Raw genomic sequence first — 20,947 nt, forward strand, 5'->3', positions numbered from 1 at the left:
CTAAGTAGTTTTATTGCCTAAACCTAACCAACTTGTTTCCTCTGAAGACGGAAGTTTATTTTGAAAAGACTGTAAGCATGTAACAAGTGGAAATTGACACGTGTTGTTGAACATTCGTAGGAAAACACCAAAAAAAAAAGAGTATTAACTTTTTGTAAGATATCATACGAACCATTGTATGAGGATACGTTGGAATAAACAGCTAAGTCATAATATGGAAGTCTACTGCTGCCATTATTAAAATTATACATCATACTCCATTTTTGTGTGTGCATGTTGGGTGACAAAATTAAAATAAAACACGAAAATAAAATAAAATTTTCATTTTTGAAAATAAAATGCAGGCCAAAATAAAAATGCGCTTATTTAAGCTAAATCAGAAAATCAAGACAACTGTATTTTTTTAGCCTGTATTTGTTTACATTTTGGCAAATTGTCACCGTTAAAATGATGCCGAATTAGCTATTAGTAGTTCCTATTAGCAGTGTCTCCATGAATGTGCAGACATACTATCACTGGATTACTTTGATACTGAAGAAAACTTAAAAACGTGATGTTTCTCAAGGAAGTTCTGAAGGTATACTGTATCCTGATATTATAACAACTTTCTTTTTCATTAGAAAGTATCTAAAAGGACATAATTCAAATTTAAGTGCAACAGTTAAGTTCCATTTGCAATTTTAGTCTGTATTATCTGCCAATTTGAAAATGCAAATAAAAAGTAAATTGTATAATCAATTTAATAATCATTATGATTCTACATAAGATCAATTTGAATTTTTATTTTGGCAGTAATTATCTATTTTGATTTGTAAAAATCAAAATTGGATTATTTAATTCTAAATATTTAATTTTTTGTCGTACATTGTGCACACATGGAAAATAATATTTGATTAAATGTTTGATTTTTTTATTATTGGCAGCAATCGACTTCCATAAATATCAGCAGTCCTCTCTTTGTTTTGTTTCACGAGGCTTCCCTTCAAGCTGTCAAATGTAATCATTTGTCTCAGAGTAAAAGCCTTGAACGTTTGCATTTTGGGGTCATTTCCTGTTTTGGTTCATACTTTCTTAATAAGTCTGCAACAGAGAGGAGGAGACTCACATTTCCTTTATTTGGCATCAGCAAAGTTGTTATCTCGCATTGTTCTCACATGGATTAACAACCTTGAACCAAATGAAAAAGGTCTTTGCAATGACTCAATAAATAAACAAATGTCATTAAATGTAGCAAAATAATATTAAAAATAATAATAATTGATTGATAATTGATTAAAAATAATTGTAGACCTTCATTAATTGATGAAATGTGACATGAATTGATATTTCTGTTTTAATTTGCTTCTTTATTTATTTATCTTAGTATTAATTCTCTTATTTATTTACTCTTCTGTTTAATTTTCCCTTTTATTTATTTTTTATTAATTTTATATATAATATATATATATATAATAATTATATATATATATATAATAATTATATATATATACATATATAATATATATTTATTTATTTTTGCATTTATTTTTTATATTAATTTATTTATTTTATCAATTAATTAATGGCTACTTTTTTAATGTTATTTTACTAGATTTAATTTAATTTAATTTATTTATCGCGTCATTTATTTATTCATTTATTTTTTATTTAAAATGTAGTTAAATGAGACTGTGTTTTATAACAGGATATCAGAAACATTTTTCCATTAAATTGTCTTGTCTTGGCATTAAATTCCCTTTTTGTCGTGATGTATGGAGAGTGACTTTTCAGCCTCAAGAAAACTGAGGCATGAATTTGTTAACAGTGACCCCGTCAGTGAGGTTTTACTGACCCACTCACTGTCCTTCATTGTAAACATGCCAAGTTTCTGACTCTTTGTTTAGAAGTTTAGGACATGTTCGCTGTGAGCAGCATCCTGGGAAGAGGTCATGTTGACCACGAGCTTAGTTTGCAGAAAGCTCCATTCAGTCTTTGTCTTCATTCATCTGAAGACGAAAACTTTAAAATGCTTTGATCACCACAGAAACTTCTCAGGCCGTTAACGGCTTCAGTTCTCAAACTTAAAAGTCTTCGATGTCGAGGCTTCTTCTTTTTTTCTTCAGCCGTCCATCAAAGAAGGACTGCAGCCTTTTATTTCCAGGGAAGCTCTGATCTTTGCCATGTTGCCATGTTTTGGTCGCATCCTGCGATCAGAGAGTGGTGGATGACTTGACTTTGGAGGAGAGGACCTGCCTGAACCTCCTCTTCAGCTCCTGCATGTTGGGAGATTTGGGTCTGGCCAGGTGGAGGCCTCCTCTTCGTTTCTCCCCGTTCCCTCCCCCCAGCGCCCGGATCACCTGGAACACAGAGACCACAGTGACTCGCTGAAAGAAAACCAGTTTACTTTGCTTGAGCAGCTCAAGAACCCACTTGTTTAGACTTGCCTTTGTATATATACAGTATACTGTATTTAAATGTATTTCTAATTATGTCTGCATTTATGCAGGCTGTTCTCATACACTAACTATACCAACAAAAAGTAATGCACTGTAACTCCTATATATCCCACCAAATCAATTCTTATGTTATCCACATAATTGTGAACCAGGAAGTAAAAAGAGGGACAAGAGCTGCAGGTCGTGGTGAATGGACCGGACTCTCGCCAAGGAGACTGCTGTCCGTACCCCGTGTCAAACCAGAAGTCAATGTTGATTTATTCGTCATGTAACTTCCGTACTTAAGTTACATCATCTCGATCTTTTCCTAAACCTAACTAAGTGGTTTTGTGGCCTGAACCTAACTAAGTTGTTTCCTGTGAAGATGGAAGTTTATTTTGAAAAAACTGGAGCGGAAATTGACACGTGTGTTACGTGTGGCTGGACATTCGCAGGAAAACGCACGAAAAATGAGGAATAACTTTTCGTAAGATGTACGAACCGTTGTATGAGGATACGTTGCAGCGAAAGTCATTTTGTATTTGTGAAACAGGAAGTATAAAGAGTGACAAACGCTGCATAGGGAGGAGGTCGGGGTGGATGGGTGGGTGTAAAAAAACACGGGACTTTCACCCAGGAGACTGGTGTGTCCCGTGTGAAACCAGAAATCAACTTTGATTTATTTTGTCATGTAACTTCCGTACTTAGTAACGCCACTTCCGGAGTTATTTTAACCCAAACCATGATCTTTTCTTAAACCTAACTAAGTAGTATTGTTGCCTAAACCTAAAGTTTTTTCCTGTGAAGACGGAAGTTTATTTTGAAAAGACTGTATGCACGTAACAAGCGGAAATTTTTCACGTGCTGCTGGACATTTGTAGGAGAATGCTCGAAAAATGAGGAATAACTTTATTGAAATCATCATTAAGACATCATACGAACCGTTGTATGAGGATATGTTGATTTATGTCTGTTTCTTTTGGTTAATTTTTTTGTGAGGCACTTTGTGACGTTCTGCTCTTGAAAGGCGCTTTATACATAAAGTTACTTACTTGAGGGGAAATGCTGTTAAGTTGGCTCATCAGACCTTTTTTTGCTGCCTGCAGTGGTTGGTAACCAGGGCCAGAAAACCAAAACGCACAATCATGTTGTTAACATAAAAAATATTGATTATTGCAGCTTTAAAGCAGCTAATCAGTTAAAGCATTCTTGAGATTTAACAGAGCTAAGGTTTGAGAATCTGCTCTCTTGAACACCAGAAAAGGAAACAGACTGTCTAAACACACTCAGATGTAATGAGCCTCTATTGCTGCACCAGTAAAACAAATATACAGAAGAGACCAATATGGGCTGGTATACCTCTTTCTGAGCAAAAAGACAAACAGGGTATTTTTGTATTTTTTTTCTGGTGACTCTGGGCATCAGTGGGAAATAGCCTGTAATCATAATTCCCACAGGAAGTAAAAATCCCTTAAAGAGTAATTAAACCCGCAGACCACTTTTTTCAGCTGAAAACCATATATCATATATATATATGTATATGAGTATTTAATAGTGTTACTGGCGGATTCTGGTCCAAATCTTGACATTTTAAATGCAGAGGTTGAATTTCATGTATGTAACTGTATGTATACAAATGTATTAAAGTGTATTTCTGTTAAATCTCAAGCATGCTTTAACTTATTAGCTGCTTTAAAGCTGCAATAATCAATATTTTTTCTTATATTAATAATAGAACATGATTGTGCAGTTCCCCTCAACTCTTTGGCATCTTTGTTTTAGTTTTCTGGCCCTGGTTTCTAACCGCTGCAGGCAGTCAAAAAAAGTTCTGATAAGCCAACTGAACAGCATCAAAGAGACAAAGCTGGTGAACATGATAGAGCATTTAGCAGCTAAAGAGACACATATTTCCCTCAGGAGCTGGTGGAGACCAAAATCAGAGCTAAAAGGAGAGTTTAAAATTTGAGTTATCTTCATTTAGTGCCCAAAACATGACTCAACATGAATGGAAATGTTGACGGGTGCTGGGTGTGATTATGTAAATGTTGTGTTAACAGCTTGTTCTGCTGCAAGAGTCCCAAAAATAATTTAACACAGCTTTAAAATGTACTATTTTTTAAACACTTGTTCCTCAAATAGATACGATTATGAGTTGCCGTGATGTTTAGTCGTCTCATTTAGCCACTAGTTAGCAACCGCCTTTTTAAAGACACATAAAGGCTTCAAAATTCATGAGTGGGATATTTACTGATGTATTTTATGTCGTAGAACAAAACGTTAAAATCTCTTCAGCTTGTGTTAACCACAGACCTGATTTCAGGCATCTAACTACAAAACCCATTGACTTCCAGACGAGGGAACCAGAAGTGCTAAAATGTTCACTCATTTCTGGGTTTTAGGACTCATTCCTGCAGCACTCTATATTTAAAAACAGTTAAGTCCAGCGAAAAAGTAACGTAGACCAAGCCCAGCAGTTCATGTGGTGCTATTTAGCCTATGTTCTGTAACCCGAGCATGAACACATTGTGTGATCAGCAAGCTAGCTAGCTAACTAGCCATCTGCTAAATAAGTATGGGATAATGTACAGCGAGCCGGTCATTGTTGTGAAAGAAACCCCGACAGGGTCTCTCATCGCCCTGAAGGGGATTCTTTCACAACAATGACCCGCTAGCTGTACATTATCCCACTTATTACATGGCTTCTTACTGAAGAAATCAATAAATTGACACAAAAACGGTCCATCAGAGTCCAACATCAGAACTGAGCAACGGTCTGTTATACATAGCAACGGTATGTTATACAGAGCAACCATCTGCTATACATAGCAACGGTCTGTTATACATAAATAACAGACTGTAGAACGTGGTGATTGACCAATCAGAATAGAGTATTCCACACATCCGTGTAATAAGTAAAATTTAACAACTTGTTTGTTTAATTTAAAGTGAATAGAAAAACGGGTTCTGCAGACAAAAACAGAGCTACAACTGTCCCTCCTCATCCTTATCTGGCAGATTAATAAAGCAATAAATCAACAACAACAATAACAGGTCCCACCTCCTGACAGAGATGTAGGAAGGTGGCGTGGACTCCCTCGTGGTTCTCTCTGGCCGAGGCCTCAAAGTAAACACCTCCTGTGAGCAGAGGGCAGTTTTATCTTTCAGATAACACTCGACATTCCTCGTTCATTAGGCAGCATGCAGGATATAGTTTACATGTACAGAAGGAGACAGAGATATGTGTGTTATAATCGTACGGTACAGAGTCTGCAGATGCTTTTACATATTGTCTCCTGTGGGTAATTCGGACGTTGAGGATAGATAACTGATGTTTGAACAATAAAATAAGCTACTATATGATGTAAAAAGAGGAAACCAGTGACCCCGAGGAGAGTCAAAATATAAAAAGAGAATGAAGAAAATATCATTTAGTGGGAAGCGGTGAGCCGGTCACACCAACCTTTAAGGCCCTGAAAATGTATTTTCTTTTTTCCCCAAAAAACTTGCGCTATGGATGTTATTATGACTCTTATTACGTCATGAATATGTCATTTTTTAATAGGGGAATAAACCTTTAAAATACAAGTTTTCAGGGTCTTTAAGTTTTATCGACATTGCCAAATGTACAAATGTTTTCTTTATAGTTTTTTTATAGCATTAAAGACGTCTAATAACAGCCTCCTCGCAGCACTTTTCTCTAACATAGCTGTATACAAGTAGTGGAAGAAGTAGTCATTTCTTTTACTTAAGTAAAACCAGCAATAACATAGTTTAAAAACACTCCATTACGAGTAAAAGTCCTCTATTCAAATTTTTTTACTGAAGTAAACGTAAATAATTATCATCAGCAAAATGTACTTAAAGTATCACAAGTAAAAGTACTCGTTATGCAAAACGGCACTATCCAGTGTGTTATACTTATCATATACATTATTTGACTGTTTTTAATGATGCACTTACATGTAAGAAACAACAACTTAATACATTGTTGGGTAGTTGGTAACACTTCATTTTACAGGTCCACTAATTTCATAGTAATTAGGTGATAATTACAAGTAACCTGTTTGAAATATCTTTAGAATTACTGCCAGATTACCCCAATATTTACCTCAAAATATATAGAAAAATACTTTGTTGACTTGGGACTTGACTTTTATTGTTATTATTATATATCTATTATAAACATCTAATCATTATATTTCACTATTTCCCAATAAGCAGTAATAAATAGCAGGTAATGTATTTAATACATTTCCTGGAAAAGAATACAAAGTTAATTGGTCTGCTTTATTTCCATGTCTGCTGATAAATAGATAATAATACGTGTCTTAATAACCTCCCTGAATCATGACGTCAGCTACCAGGTTACATTAGTGTAGACAATAAGTCACAATGGTGAGATTAGTTTTGGTTTTCCACCTCCGATGAAGAGCAGCCGTTTCTCACGCCTCAGGGCTCTATTTGAACCATTAGATGCTGTTTTAGCATATCATCATTAAATATTGTTTATAATAAAGTCATTTTTGATACATTTTGAGGTAAATATTGGGGTCATTTGGTAGTAACTCCAAAGAAATTTCAAACAGGTTACTTGCTAATGATCACCTGATTACCATAAAATTAGCGGACCTGTAAAATGAAGTGTTACCGGGTAGTTTAATCTACAACAATCCATCACAGATCGTCATATGTTTTACATGGAGAGTCTTTATCTGAAAAGTAACGTATATAAAGTAGCATAAAATGGAAATACTGAAGCAAAATTGTATTAAGTATAGTACTTTAGCAATTTGTCTTTCCACCACAACGTACTGTGATACATAAAACGTGTTCCATAATTTTGAAAAGTGTGTTTAGATTTAGAACTGCTGCATTTTAAATCTGTTATATTAGAAAATGGTGGTTGAGAGGAATGACAAAAGATGGAGAGAGACGACCAGGAATCATAAAGATAATATGGCGAAGACAGAAGAGAAAAAAGAGGAGGAAGATTCCCCACCTAGCGAGGCTGCTAGCGTCTCGCCTTCGTCTGCCGGCACTTGTCGGGCTCTGAGCAGGTCGCTCTTGTTGCCAACCTGCAGCAGATTACAGATTACAGGCTAGATTAGATACTGGGGATTAGGGTTAGTAGGTAACTGTTACTGTCTGTTCTAGATGAGGGGTGGAAAAATAAACGGGAAACGTTTTGACTTCAAATAACCCTCAGTCTGCCAGCTTTACTTAAAACAAACTAAACAGTGAAATTAAACCACCTTCTCCTAACACAGGGGTCTGCAAAAATGGAAATGAATAACTGTTTTTTGTTTACATTTTCATTTTTATTTATCATTGTTGTAGGTCTATGGTACGACGATACGACGGAGTATTAGGGCCACATTCTGGAAAAAAAAAAAAATCTGAGATTTCGAGAATAAAGTCATAATATTATGAGAATAAAATCATAATAATATGAGAATAAAGTCATAGGTTTATGAGAAAAAAGTCATAATATTACGAGAATAAAGTCATAAAATTACGAGAATAAAGTCATAATATTACGAGAATAAAGTCATAATATTATGAGAATAAAGTTATAGGTTTATGAGAATAAAGTCATAGGTTTATGAGAAAAAAGTCGTAATATTACGGGAATAAAGTCATAATATTACGAGAATAAAGACATAATATTACGAGAATAAAGTAATAATATAATGAGAATAAAGTCAGGTTTACGAGAAAAAAAGTCGTAATATTACGAGAATAAAGTCATAATATTATGAGAATAAAGTCATAAGTTTCTCAGAAAAAAAGTTGTAATATTACAAGAATAAAGTCATAATATTACGAGAATAAAGTCATTATATTATGAAAATAAAGTCATAATATTACGAGAATAAAGTCATAATATTATGAGAATAAAGTTATAGGTTTATGAGAATAAAGTCATAGGTTTATGAGAAAAAAGTCGTAATATTACGGGAATAAAGTCATAATATTACGAGAATAAAGACATAATATTACGAGAATAAAGTAATAATATAATGAGAATAAAGTCATAGGTTTACGAGAAAAAAAGTCGTAATATTACGAGAATAAAGTCATAATATTATGAGATTAAAGTCATAGGTTTATGAGAAAAAAGTCATAATATTACGAGAATAAAGTCATAATATTATGAGAATGAAGTCATAATATTGTAAAGTAGTAATTTTACGTGTTATTTTCTTTTTTTTCTCGTAAAATTAGGACCTAATTCTTGTAATATTATGACTTTTTTCTCGTAATATTATGACTTTATTCTGTAAATCTCAGATGTTTTTCCCGTCAATGTGACCCTAATACTCCGTAGTACATTGTCTCTTTGGCCCTCACTGCATTAGACTTACAGTATATACTATATACTTAGACTATAAACTGTGTTACCTCCATCACAATTTTTGTTTTTGCCTAAAATGGCTCAAAGGTTGCTGACCCCTGCCCTAACACATCACCAACATTTTATGAGGTTTTATTAGATTTTTTACAGGCATTTTGGAGCCCCACACTGACCAGTATAACGGGTATATTTCCAGAGGGGTGGATGCGTCGGACGTGTTGGTACAGCGGCTGGATGGTGCGGTAGCTGTTGTGGTCAGTGATGGAGAAAACCAGCACGTAACCGTCTGCCCAGTAGATTGACCTGGAAGTGCAGTTATTGTACAGTTATTATTACAGGATATTACTTTATTATATATTTATTATATTTTAGTAAATGAGTCTGACCTGTTGATCTGCTCCTGGCAGTACAGGCCCTCAGCATCATCCTGGAAAACATTAAATGGACACACAGACATGTAAGTAGGGCTCTCATGATATCAGATTTTCACTCTGTGATTATCCAAAAAAATTCATGATAGAAAATTTGAAAAGATTTTTTTTTTTAAATTCTAAAAATATGAGTATAGGGAGACGGAGAGAGAGAGTCCATAACTGTATAAATTAAATGATTTTACAGGCGCTGGATTATTTACACAATATTATCATATGTATATTATTAACATGAAATCATATAAAATTATTTTCATCATCAAATAATGTGTTGGTTTATTTCCTGAATAATAAATCCATCATTTAGTTTATAATAGTGAAATGCCCATCACACTTTACCACAAGTACATTTACGCAAGTACTGTACTTAAGTACAATTTTGACATACTTGTACTTTACTTTAGCACTCTATTTCCATTTTAAGCTACTTTATACTTCTGCTTCTCTAAATTTGAGAAGGAAATATTGTACTTTTTACTCCACTACTTGTTACTTTTTACATATAAATTAATGACGTACTATACTGCTAATCTACCTAGTAGTACACAAAGTATCTAAAATTGGTTTCACATTGACAAACTACAAAATGAAAATACTCTTACATGTATTTGTTAGTGATAAAAACAGAATATTATAATAATCTATAATAATAATATAACACATTCTGCAGACAGAGTACTTTTTCTGTACATTTTGCTGATAATACTTCTGTACTTGTACTTAACATTTTGAATTGAGGACTTTTACTTGTAGTGGAGTGTTTAAACTTACAATGATGTAAAACAGAGAAAATCCTCATATTTCAGAAGCAAAAACCAACAAATGTTTGACACTTTTACTTTGATAAATAACTTGAAATAATAATTAAAGTTTCTGTCAATCGACTGCAGTAATAGTTTTAGTATTTATATAGTGAATAAAATGCTTTGAAGACTTTCCGTTGTTGAGAATGGAGACGGACTGAAGTGGCTTCCTATTTTAAAACACTTCCTCATTCTTTTGAGTCAAAGCTGCAGCGACACACTGACAGCAGAAAACCATCTATCATTTATTTAAAGGTCCCATATTATAAAAAAGTGAGAATTTCATGTTTTTTTATTATAAAGCAGGCTTAAGTCCTATATAAATACTGTGAAAGTATCAAAACGCTCAATCCACAGAGAAATACACACAGCCCGTATTCAGAAACTCGCTGCATTTGAAACAAGCTGTCAGGATTTCTGTCCATTTGTGATGTCACAAATATACAATATTTAGACCCCTTACACAGATTTAAACGTAAACATTCTAAATGTGTCCCAGTTTAGTCCTGGTTGCAGTGTATGTGAATGTCATTAGTTGACAGGAAGTACACATGAACCCAAGCAATTCCGTCAAAATGCGCTAAAACGGAGCGTTTCAGACAGAGGGTAAATACAGGTATATTCAGGCCGGCAGTATGAGGAAAATAAAGGTTTTTTTTAACATTACAGCATGTAAACATGTTCTAGTAGAAACACAAAATACAAGTAGGATCCTGAAAATGAGCACGATATGGGACCTTTAACTGGTTTAAAGTAACCTGTGATTACTTTCAATGGCAGAGCAGGAAGTGGTGTGATGTTTGCTGCACTCCCAGTGAGATCCCAGACATTAGACCAGACCATTCAATCTTTTCCTGAACCTCAACCAAGACGTTTAAGTTGCCTTAACTTGCTAGAAAAAAAGACGTAAAGTGAGTTAGCAGGTGGTGATTTTATTGTAACGGCACATTGCCAAGACAAATGGCTGTTTATGGACACACACCATCTGGTTCACAGTTTGAACTCCCGACCCACCGGACCACCCAGTTGCCAGTTCAGGAACAATTAGACTTCAGGTTGGACAGTTACTTATACTCATAATTACCAAGCAAAACCTATTTTCTGTGATCAAGAGGTGAAGATGAGTTTCACTCGTGCAGCTTTTAACAATCTTCCTGAAGCTCAGTATCTGCCTCCACACACCAATTATATGTGTCTAATCTCTGGAAGCCGGTCGCCATCCTCCTCCATCCTGCCAGGAGGGACTTACTCACCCTCTGTTATCTCCGTGGAGGGAGGAAATGAGCAGCTCTGAGGCTGTGGTTATTGTAAACACACTGTCGGCGTGGAGCGGGATGAGCCGTGTGGCACGTTGCGCTCATTATAGTCGAGGAGATGGCCCTAAGGTCACTTCCTCTCACTTCAATTACATTCCTGAAATGGCTTTCAACATACAAATGGCAGGTTGTTTTTACCGTCTTTGGTGAGTTCAACTTTTAGCTAAAACATTAAGCAATGACATCGAACATTTGTACTTTTTAACTCAACTCAATTATAGATGCAAATGTTTATAATCTTCAGAAAAAGGTAAATATGGTTCATTTAAATGGGGAAAACATCTTAAAGATATTGTTTTTTTTGGACTTCTGTGCCACAGCGCCATCCCCAAGTGAGTCATTAAGTATGACTAAGGACAGACAGCTGTGGTGGCACATGTTGGAGGTGGATGAAGCAAACAAGGATGGAGTTAGACCATAGACCAGAGGTCTCCAAACTTTTTTCCTCTGAGAGCTAATTTGACAAAATGAAAGTGGCCGAGAGTTCCTCATTGCACCAAGTTGTACATCGCCAATAGCAGACATAATTTCTGTCTTACTTTTATGGTCTTTGAATAGCATTTCAGCCACCGCAGTCATTGCTTCTTTTACAACGCCGCCATCGGTGAAGGTATTTTTTGTGCTTCGTTAGGATGTTTTCCACTTTAAATGAAGCCTGTGTTGCAGCGTTGGCCTTCTTCGTTGGTTTGGTAAACAGAGACTGTCGTCTTTTGAGCGTTGCTTTCAGCTCCTTTACCTTCTCCGTTCGTAGACCGCTACCAAAGTCCTGTGAAAAGTTGCCGTGGACTTTGGTGAAGTGGCGCTCGACGTTACATCTTCTACCAACTGACACGCTCACACCGCAGAAGAGACACACACACTAATATGGTGTGTGCTTGCTAGCCTGCTAACATCTCCTAATGTTACCATGTAACTAAAAACTTAAAAACAGCATAACTTGTTTAATTGACAGCTGATTGGCAAATGATCATTTTGAATATCTGTGAGTTTGATTGGATATAAATTTAAACAGGTCTCCAAAGTGACTTTGTGTCACATTTATGTACAAATTCTTTGAACCTTTAGCGAGCCACTCAGAAATGGGTAGCGAGCTACTTGTTGGAGACCCCTGCCATAGACTGTATGTAAAGATGGACGACGCGTCTCCACTTCCTCCCACTGTACAAAAGGGAAGCCAAAATATTCCGGATACGGGAGCTGCCATCTTGACATTTTTACGTCATTTGGAACCAGAGTCTGCGCGGTAGTGATCGGTGGTGATCGAGGTCCCGCCCACACACCCGCCCGAACCAATCACGAGCCGAGCAAGGCTGCAGCTTGTTAACATGCGCTACCTAGCTGCTACGTTAGCACCACGGTAGCTGTTTGGACCAGAAGGACACAACAACTAACTAGAATATCTCTATAACTACATTTGGTCAAAGGTGAGAATTGTGGTATAGATATTCACCAAATTGAAACTGATGTGAAAGTTTCACTGTTTCAGAAGCCGGTGCGGCTGGAGGACCGTAGAGCGTGCTTTATGCCCCCGGCACGAGAGTGCACAAGCCAAAGATGACATCACGTGTTGTGCGTAAAGCGCGAAGGCTCCGCAAGTTGTTGCAGAGTTTGGTTGTGCACCTCTGAAATTCTGTAACTAGGTGCTTAGAAAGACGACCACTTTGTTTTTTAAACATAAATCTACACAACATACACACATATATATATATATATATATATATATATATATATAGAAAAGGTTATTTTATGCTAAAAAGGGAAACAATTTAAGAGCAAACCTTGTCTACTACTCACACAAAGTGAGATATTCTAAATGCCCGTTGTTGACTTGCCATTTCTTGGTGTTGGATAGTACCCTGCAGGCTTATTTCTGGCCTTATTAACTAAGACCACAACCGTCTCCTGACTGCATAGGGAAGTTAACACTATGACCATCCACGTATCAAGCTCTCCTTCTCCTCTGTGATTACTTCCTTGTGCAGTCGTTAAATAAAAAACACACACTGAGGAAAAAATGTTTGTTAAGAAAGGCCCATTTTGCACAACACCAGCCACAGCGTTTGACTGATAATGATCCTTGATCAGTGCAAAAACAACACAGCAATGAGCGCCCAGCACCAAACAAAGGTTGGAAATTAAAAAGCTAAGAATCTTGTGAGTTTTAACTGTTGCATTCAAACTTTTCTGCTTCAAGTTGGACTCCAACTGTCTGAGATGAAAAAGTCAGAAGAAGAAGAAGAAGAAGAAGAAGAAGAAGAAGCAGTTGTGTTACATCTTCTATAAAGAGGAGATGGTTTCCTGTCAGCATTCATGTGACAAATGTGTTTCAATCACCTTGTAAGCACATAACATTTTCATAAACTGAAGCAAAAACCACCTCAAGCAGAGGTTTACATTTAGAGTTTCCATCCAGATGTGGGTCATTCCTGTTATGCAGCAACATTTCAGCCCATCCTCTTTTTTTTGCATTATATAAGAATAGTGAACAGAACTTTTATAACTATATCAAATGTGTTTTATTTATTTGTTTCTTCATAATTTAGCCGAACAGGATGGAACTTTAAGAGTGTGACAAACATCATGACAAGTGGAAAAAAACGACATGAGTGAAAGTTTATGCTGAACTTACTTTACTCCTTTGAGTTCCCTCCAAAAAGCATATGTCACTTCCTGAAAAAGGTCTCAATGGAATTGACTACTGGAACTACTACTACTACTACTACTACTACCACTACTACTTCTACTACTAAACTAACAGGGTGGAAAATGACTTCAGGGACACAGTAAATGATGAAAATGGTAACTATAGTTCTTCCTAATATAAATATATAATCAGAGAGAGTTTAACGTGGTCTATACATGAATTAAAGAATATTTTGCGTATGGCTTACAGTTCTTGTAGAAGTTGATTACGTTGCACTGGGGACATGTCCCAAAAAAAGCTCAGTAAAGTAAAATAAAGTATTTTTAATGTGCAATTATTCTTTGTTTTAAGGCTGTAACAGTTAACGTGATAATAACGCGTTAACGTAAATTGGTTTTAAATCCACTAATGTCTTTAACGCATTAACGCAACTTGCGATTTTTAGGTTGTAGCGGGCTCAGTTTTAAAGGTCCCATATTATAAAAAGTGAGATTTTCATGTTTTTTTTTTTATTATTATAAAGCAGGCTTAAGTCCTATATAAATACTGTGAAAGTATCGAAATGCGCTATCCACAGGGAAATACACACAGCCCGTAATGAGAAACTCTGCATTTGAAACAAGCTGTCAGGATTTCTGTCACAAATATGCAATATTTAGATCCTTTACACAGATTTAAACGTAAACAATCTAAATGTGTCCCAGTTTATTTCCTGGTTTCAGTGTATGTGAATAACATTTACTGACAGGAAGTACACATGGACCCAAGCTGTTGCCTAGCAACACAATTCTATCGCAATTCCGTCGAAATGTGCTAAAACGGAGCATTTCCGACAGAGGGTGAATACAGGTACAGACGTAGGCAAAGTTGTTGGTACCCTTCCGTTAAAGAGAGAAAAACCCACAATGGTCACTGAAATAACTTGAAACTGACAAAAATAATAATAAATAAAAATTTACTGAAAATGAACTAATGAAAATCAGACATTGTTTTTGAATTGTGGTTCAACAGAATCATTTTAAAAAACAAACTAATGAAACTGACCTGGACAAAAAATTATGGTACCCCTAGAAAAGATGTAAAATAATGTGACCATAGGGACATGTTAAACTAAGGTGTGTCCTGTAAATAGCATCACAGGTATCTTCAAACTTGTAATCAGTCAGTCTGCCTATTTAAAGGGTGAAAAGTAGTCACTGTGCTGTTTGGTATCATGGTGTGTACCATACTGAACATGGACCACAGAAAGCTAAGGAGAGAGTTGTCTCAGGAGATCAGAAAGAACATTATAGACCTTCATGTTAAAGGTAAAGGCTATAAGACCATCTCCAAGCAGCTTGATGTTCCTGTGACTACAGCTGCACATATTATTCAGAAGTTTAAGGTCCATGGGACTGTAGCCAACCTCCCTGGACGTGGCCGCAAGAGGAAAATTGATGACATATTGAAGAGACGGATAATACGAATGGTAACCAAAGAGCCCAGAACAACTTCCAAAGAGATTAGAGGTGAACTCCAAGGTCAAGGTACATCAGTGTCAGATCGCACCATCCGTCACTGTTTGAGCCAAAGTGGACTTAATGGAAGACAACCGAGGAGGACACCAAATCATAGAAAAGCGAGACTGGAATTTTCCAAAATGCATATTGACAAGCCACAAAGCTTCTGGGAGAATGTCCTTTGGACAGATGAGACAAAACTGGAGCTTTTTGGCAAGTCACATCAGCTCTATGTTCACAGACGCAAAAATGAAGCATCCAAAGAAAAGAACACTGTACCTAATGTGAAACATGGAGGAGGCTCGGTTATGTTATGGGGCTGCTTTGTTGCATCTGGCACAGGGTGTCTTGAATCTGTGCAGGGTGCAATGAAATCTGAAGACTATCAAGGCATTCTGGAGCGAAATGTGCTGCCCAGTGTCAGAAAGCTTGGTCTCAGTTGCAGGTCATGGGTCCTCAAACAGGATAATGACCCAAAACACAGCTAAAAACACCCAAGAATGGCTAAGAACAAAATATTGGACTGTTCTGAAGTGGCCTTCTGTGAGCCCTGATCTAAATCCTATTGAACATCTGTGGAAGGAGCTGAAACATGCAGTCTGGAGAAGGCACCCTTCAAACCTGAGACAGCTGGAGCAGTTTGCTCACGAGGAGTGGGCCAACATACCTGTGGACAGGTGCAGAAGTCTCATTGAGAGTTACAGAAATCACTTGATTGCAGTGATTGCCTCAAAAGGTTGTGCAACAAAATATTAAGTTAAGGGTACCATCATTTTTGTCCAGGCCAGTTTCATTAGTTTGTTTTTTTAAATGATTCTGCTGAACCATAATTCAAAAACAATATCTGATTTTCATTAGTTCATTTTCAGTGAATTTTTATTTATTATTACTTTTGTCAGTTTCAAGTTATTTCAGTGACCATTGTTGGTTTTTCTTTCTTTAACGGAAGGGTACCAACAATTTTGCCTACGTCTGTACATTCAGGTCGACAGTATGAGGAAAATAAAGTTTTTTTTAAACATTACAGCATGTAAACATGTTCTAGTAGAAACACAAAATACAAGTATGAACCTGAAAATGAGCACGATATGGGACCTTTAAAGCTAGAGTGAATATACTGGTATCATATGAAACTAGTAAACCTAATGAATCCATCGGTACCAACCATGTCAGACTAGCTTGTCATGAAGGAGGCTAAAGAACGCTCCAAAATTGCGCTGAATTTTGGAGAGGAAAAACTGTCATGGTCATTTTCAAAGGGGTCCCTTGACCTCTGACCTCCAGATCAGTGAATGTAAATGGGTTCTATGGGTACCCACGAGTCTCCTCTTTACAGACATGCCCACTTTATGATAATCACATGTAGTTTGGGGCAAGTTATAGTCAAGTCAGCACACTGACACACTGACAGCTGTTGTGCCTGTTGGGCTGCAGTTTGCCATGTTATGATTGGAGCATATTGTTTTATGTTAAATGCAGTACCTGTGAGGGTTTCTGGACAATATCTGTCATTGTTTTGTGTTGTTAAATGATTTCCAATAATAAATATATGCATACATTTGCATAAAGCAGCATATTTGTCCACTATCATGTTGATAAGAGTATTAAATACTTGACAAATTTCCTTTTAAGGTACATTTTGAACAGATAAAAAAAGTGCGATTAATTGTGATTAAATATTTTAATTGAGTAACAGCCCCTTTTTTCTTGATGTTATAAAGAAGACCTTAATCTATAATTTAAGCCATCTGTTATAAATATTTGACACAATTTTAAAGAAAATATGAGGAAATAATTCACAGGGACAGAAATGTTGTTGCATAACAGGAATGACCCACGTTCTGTTCGTTATGAAACCTCTGCGACGGAAACATGGCCGCCGTCTCTCCGCCTCCGTTAGTTACCTGGAGAGCGACACAGGGAGTATCCTGGATCTGAAGCGACACTTCCTCCCCATCCAGCGTGACCTTTCTGGAGTAGAGCGCTCCTGGGGAGAATGAAAGAGACGGGATGAATGAATGGATGGAAGGGATGAGTGGGGACTTCTGCAGAGGGAAATCAGTCATTTCTTTCTGCTGTTTCTTGAGTTATAACAGACAAGATGAGCGTAAACTCACCAGTGTTTGCTTCATAATCTCCGATGAACCTCTTGGTCAGAAACCTGACAATCAGAGCTGAAGAGAAACAAGAAAATTCTGAATCAGGGAGGCAGAAAATGAATTTAAGGAGTGCAATGATAAAGGGAAGAAAGCACCAAACTCAATATTGTACATGGCAATTTTCTAAACAGAGTGCATGAAGTATAAAATCTGCATCTAAAGCTGCTGTTGTTCTATTTTAAACTTCTTGTACTTGGACTATAAAGATGAAAACACACTACCCTGCAGCAACCTACTGACCTATATAACACTTAAACGCTTGCAGGTGTTGCAGGAATTTCCCTATACTGTGACACATATTTTTGATTTTTAGGACTTTTTGTTGGATTTTGAAGGCCCAAAGTCCTCCGTAAGAAAATGATTCACCAATACTCTGAATCTGATGTCGCAATCCTTCATGCGTCATCTTTGTACTAGTAGATGATTGTCTCATGTATCTCTTGTTTTTTTGGGGATTCTGGACGAGGTTTTTCTGACTTTTGAGATTTCTTTTTCTTTTAGTAGAAGCTTTTGTTTGCCGCATTAATATTAAAGGATTTTACACATTAGCTGCCGCACTTTCATAAAGTTGGGAGACTCACAAGAGACAGTTTAAAAGAAGAATGGACAAAATCAGAGCAGCTAAGGTCAAGACATCCTCACTTTTAGTCCAAGCCCCCAGGTTGATGCCAATTTTCGTAGTGGCCAAACGGCGGTACTACAACGTCTGTGTCTGTCACGTGATGCAATTGGGCCCAAAAAGACTTGTTCCCATAGACTTACATTGGGAAAGAGACGTCTGTAACTCAGCGGATCATTTATTTTGAAGTGAATCAACTCCCCAGTACGAACACCTAAATAGCCCTTGCTGGCCGTGAATGTATTCATGCATTCCGTTAATGTAACGTACGTTAATTAACATCTCCGTTCCCTAACAGCCCAACGCTTGATTATTAAATTACAATCGCAGCGCCGCTGTCTCCTAAACAAACACTAGCTGCTGCGGTTAGCAGGCTAGGCTACTACAGCAGTAGTACCAGTCTACCAGCCTGCTAGATACCGCTAGCTACCAGCTAGCTACGAGCGTGCAAGCTCATGAACGCGCGGTAAAGTCATGTACGCTACGTTCATGTGAGCGATCCGTGACGGCGGCATGACAGCGGCATGACGACAGCGTGACGTCTGTGACCCCGTGACCAAGTCATGTGACCGAGCAGATGCTACTGCGCATGTTCCATGTGCCCGAGAACCGGCAAGATCCGTGTACCTTTCCACACGGAAGTCGAGCCATTTAGGCTTCATGCTCCACTGAGACACTCTCATAGGAATGAACAGGGCCCCGCCTCCAACGCTGGATCCAGTTCTCTTAATACATCTGTTTTAGTCCCTTGTATGGGTCAACCTCCCAAAACCGCTGAATCCCACATTTCCCATAATGCAACTTGGTACCTTCTTTCAGTAAACCTTCTCTCCTTGCAACATATCCTCATGCAAGGGTTCGTATGATATCTTATGATAAGTTATTTCTCATTTTTCGTGCGTTTTCCTACGAATGTCCAGCAATTTCCGCTCCAGTCTGTTAAAATTAACTTCCGTCTTCACAGGAAACTACTTGGTTACATTTAAGGTCCTAACACACCGAGCCGACGGACGGCCGCCGACAGTTTGGGGCCGTCGGTGAGCGTCTGTCGTCCTCGGTCTGTCATCCTCGGTCTTCCTGTTTCCCTTTTTGAATGATGAATACAGACTACCGCCGCCTGCTGGTGTGGAGAGTTATTTCCTCTCTCAGAACGTACGCGGTAGTCGGCTGTCGTCTTTGCGATGTGTTCGAGTGCAACTTGTTGTTTATCGGGTGTTTGCTATTTTCATTTTATTATCATATTATTTTTATTTTTCTGTACATGTTTACCATTAAAGGGAAAAAGGACATATTTAGATATTAAAATATGTATTCAAATGAAATATTTGACGCCACTACAACGTGTTACTATTACAATTAAGACTGAACATACAAAACATATGATCAATTCATAAAATATGAGGAGTGCTACAGATTAAACCACCTTAAAGTATATAAAAATGTTAAATTCAGCTCCACAGTGACATTTAAATAAAGCTAACACATCGATAATAATAATTCAAAATATAATACATATCATCATAACACTCTGAAATGTGTCATTCTACACACAAGTGATACTCTAAGTAAATAATTTGTACTTTCATTCAAGTAAAATGATGTATGCAGGACTTTTAGTTATAATGAAGTATTTTTTACATTATTTTACTGAAGTAACGGATCTGAATACTTCTTCCACCACTGGTAATCATGAATAAAAGCTTATAAATAGCCTAAATAAAATATAAAAAGCTGCAATGGTTGTGATGTAAAATGTCGCCCCCTGTTGTTCAAGGTTGGTTATTTAATTCAAACATTACTTCGATATTCCTCCTCTATTAGACACATATATCACAGAGATATTCCCAACAATAAGTTATTATCATATATTGTTGAGATGCATGAAATGCCAGCCACTCTTTCCCCCATGTTTAATCTCTACAAGGCAGCTGCTGAATTACAGTTTATGATATTCAATTTTAGATATTCCCTCCCTGAACCTAGAACTCCTCCATCCATCCATCCATCTATCCGTCCGTCCATCCATCCATCCGCCCATCCGTACCGGTTTTCCCGACGTTGCTCGCCCCCAGCACCACGATCTTGACGGTCTTGTTGGGCACACAGTCCAGCAGAGGGTACTCCGGTATGGGGACCAGCAGGAAGTTGCCCGAGCCGCTGCTGCTGGTCATGGTTCCCGGTGCAGGGTCTCCAGACAGCCGCATCGAGCTCCCCTCTGCCCTCCGACCAGCTCTGCTCTGGATGAGGGCAAATAATAAACCTCCTCCAGCTCCGAGAGGAAAATCACTCCAATATGCCCATAAAGGTTCCTGCAGGAACCGCGCGGAGACCTCCTGTTTATTCTTTATAATATCCGCAGGAGAAAAAGTAGGATTTGCAAAATAACCAAATACTTTCCAAGTATCCCAGCAGCGCCACAAATTAACTCCTCCGTGGATCTGTCAGCGACGAGAAGTCATCCTTTTAACTGAAACACTCAAATTCAAACAAATGTAAGACGCATAAATAACTCCAAAAAGAAGTATTGCGCTCCGCACCGATTCCAACTGAGTGCGGACAGAGAGAGAGAGAGAGGGTGAGAGAGGGAGAGAGAGAGAGACAGAGAGAGAGAGAGAGAGAGAGAGAGAGAGAGAGAGAGAGAGAGAATCTGAACCATCCCTTAATATTCCCATGACACCAGTCTAAACTGGGCTCCTCTTTCCAGCCT

At 37.3% G+C, this 20,947-nt stretch overlaps 1 protein-coding gene across 2 annotated transcripts; it reads right to left on the reverse strand.

Moving 5' to 3' along the window:
• Window positions 1-1,627: 1,627 nt before the first annotated feature.
• On the reverse strand, window positions 1,628-20,819 carry rasl11a (RAS-like, family 11, member A). Of its 2 annotated transcripts, XM_037759628.1 has the most exons (9): window positions 20,285-20,819; window positions 17,580-17,636; window positions 17,367-17,449; window positions 9,156-9,196; window positions 8,943-9,072; window positions 7,414-7,489; window positions 5,473-5,549; window positions 3,467-3,514; window positions 1,628-2,336 (listed from the first exon to the last, which is right to left on the reverse strand). In XM_037759628.1, exons 1-9 carry the CDS (start codon window positions 20,442-20,444, stop codon window positions 2,190-2,192), a joined length of 819 nt encoding a protein of 272 aa, XP_037615556.1. In that variant the 5' UTR covers window positions 20,445-20,819; the 3' UTR covers window positions 1,628-2,189. The 2 variants fall into 2 exon arrangements, with proteins under 2 accessions (XP_037615556.1, XP_037615557.1); XM_037759629.1 differs by lacking the exon at window positions 3,467-3,514 and having other exon boundaries at window positions 20,285-20,817.
• Between the last annotated feature and the right edge of the window lie 128 nt (window positions 20,820-20,947).

This window comes from Sebastes umbrosus, chromosome 22, assembly GCF_015220745.1.
Source record: "Sebastes umbrosus isolate fSebUmb1 chromosome 22, fSebUmb1.pri, whole genome shotgun sequence".
Lineage (NCBI taxonomy): Eukaryota > Metazoa > Chordata > Actinopteri > Perciformes > Sebastidae > Sebastes > Sebastes umbrosus.

Bases quoted from the DNA above. Each gene is read 5' to 3' on its own strand.
- rasl11a (XM_037759628.1), bottom strand. From the start codon at position 20,444: ATGCGGCTGTCTGGAGACCCTGCACCGGGAACCATGACCAGCAGCAGC. The intron at 17,450-17,579 runs GTGAGTTTACGC...CATTCTCCCCAG, and splicing joins AGATTATGAAGCAAACACTG to GAGCGCTCTACTCCAGAAAG. The intron at 5,550-7,413 runs GTGGGGAATCTT...CTCTGCTCACAG, and splicing joins GACGCTAGCAGCCTCGCTAG to GAGGTGTTTACTTTGAGGCC.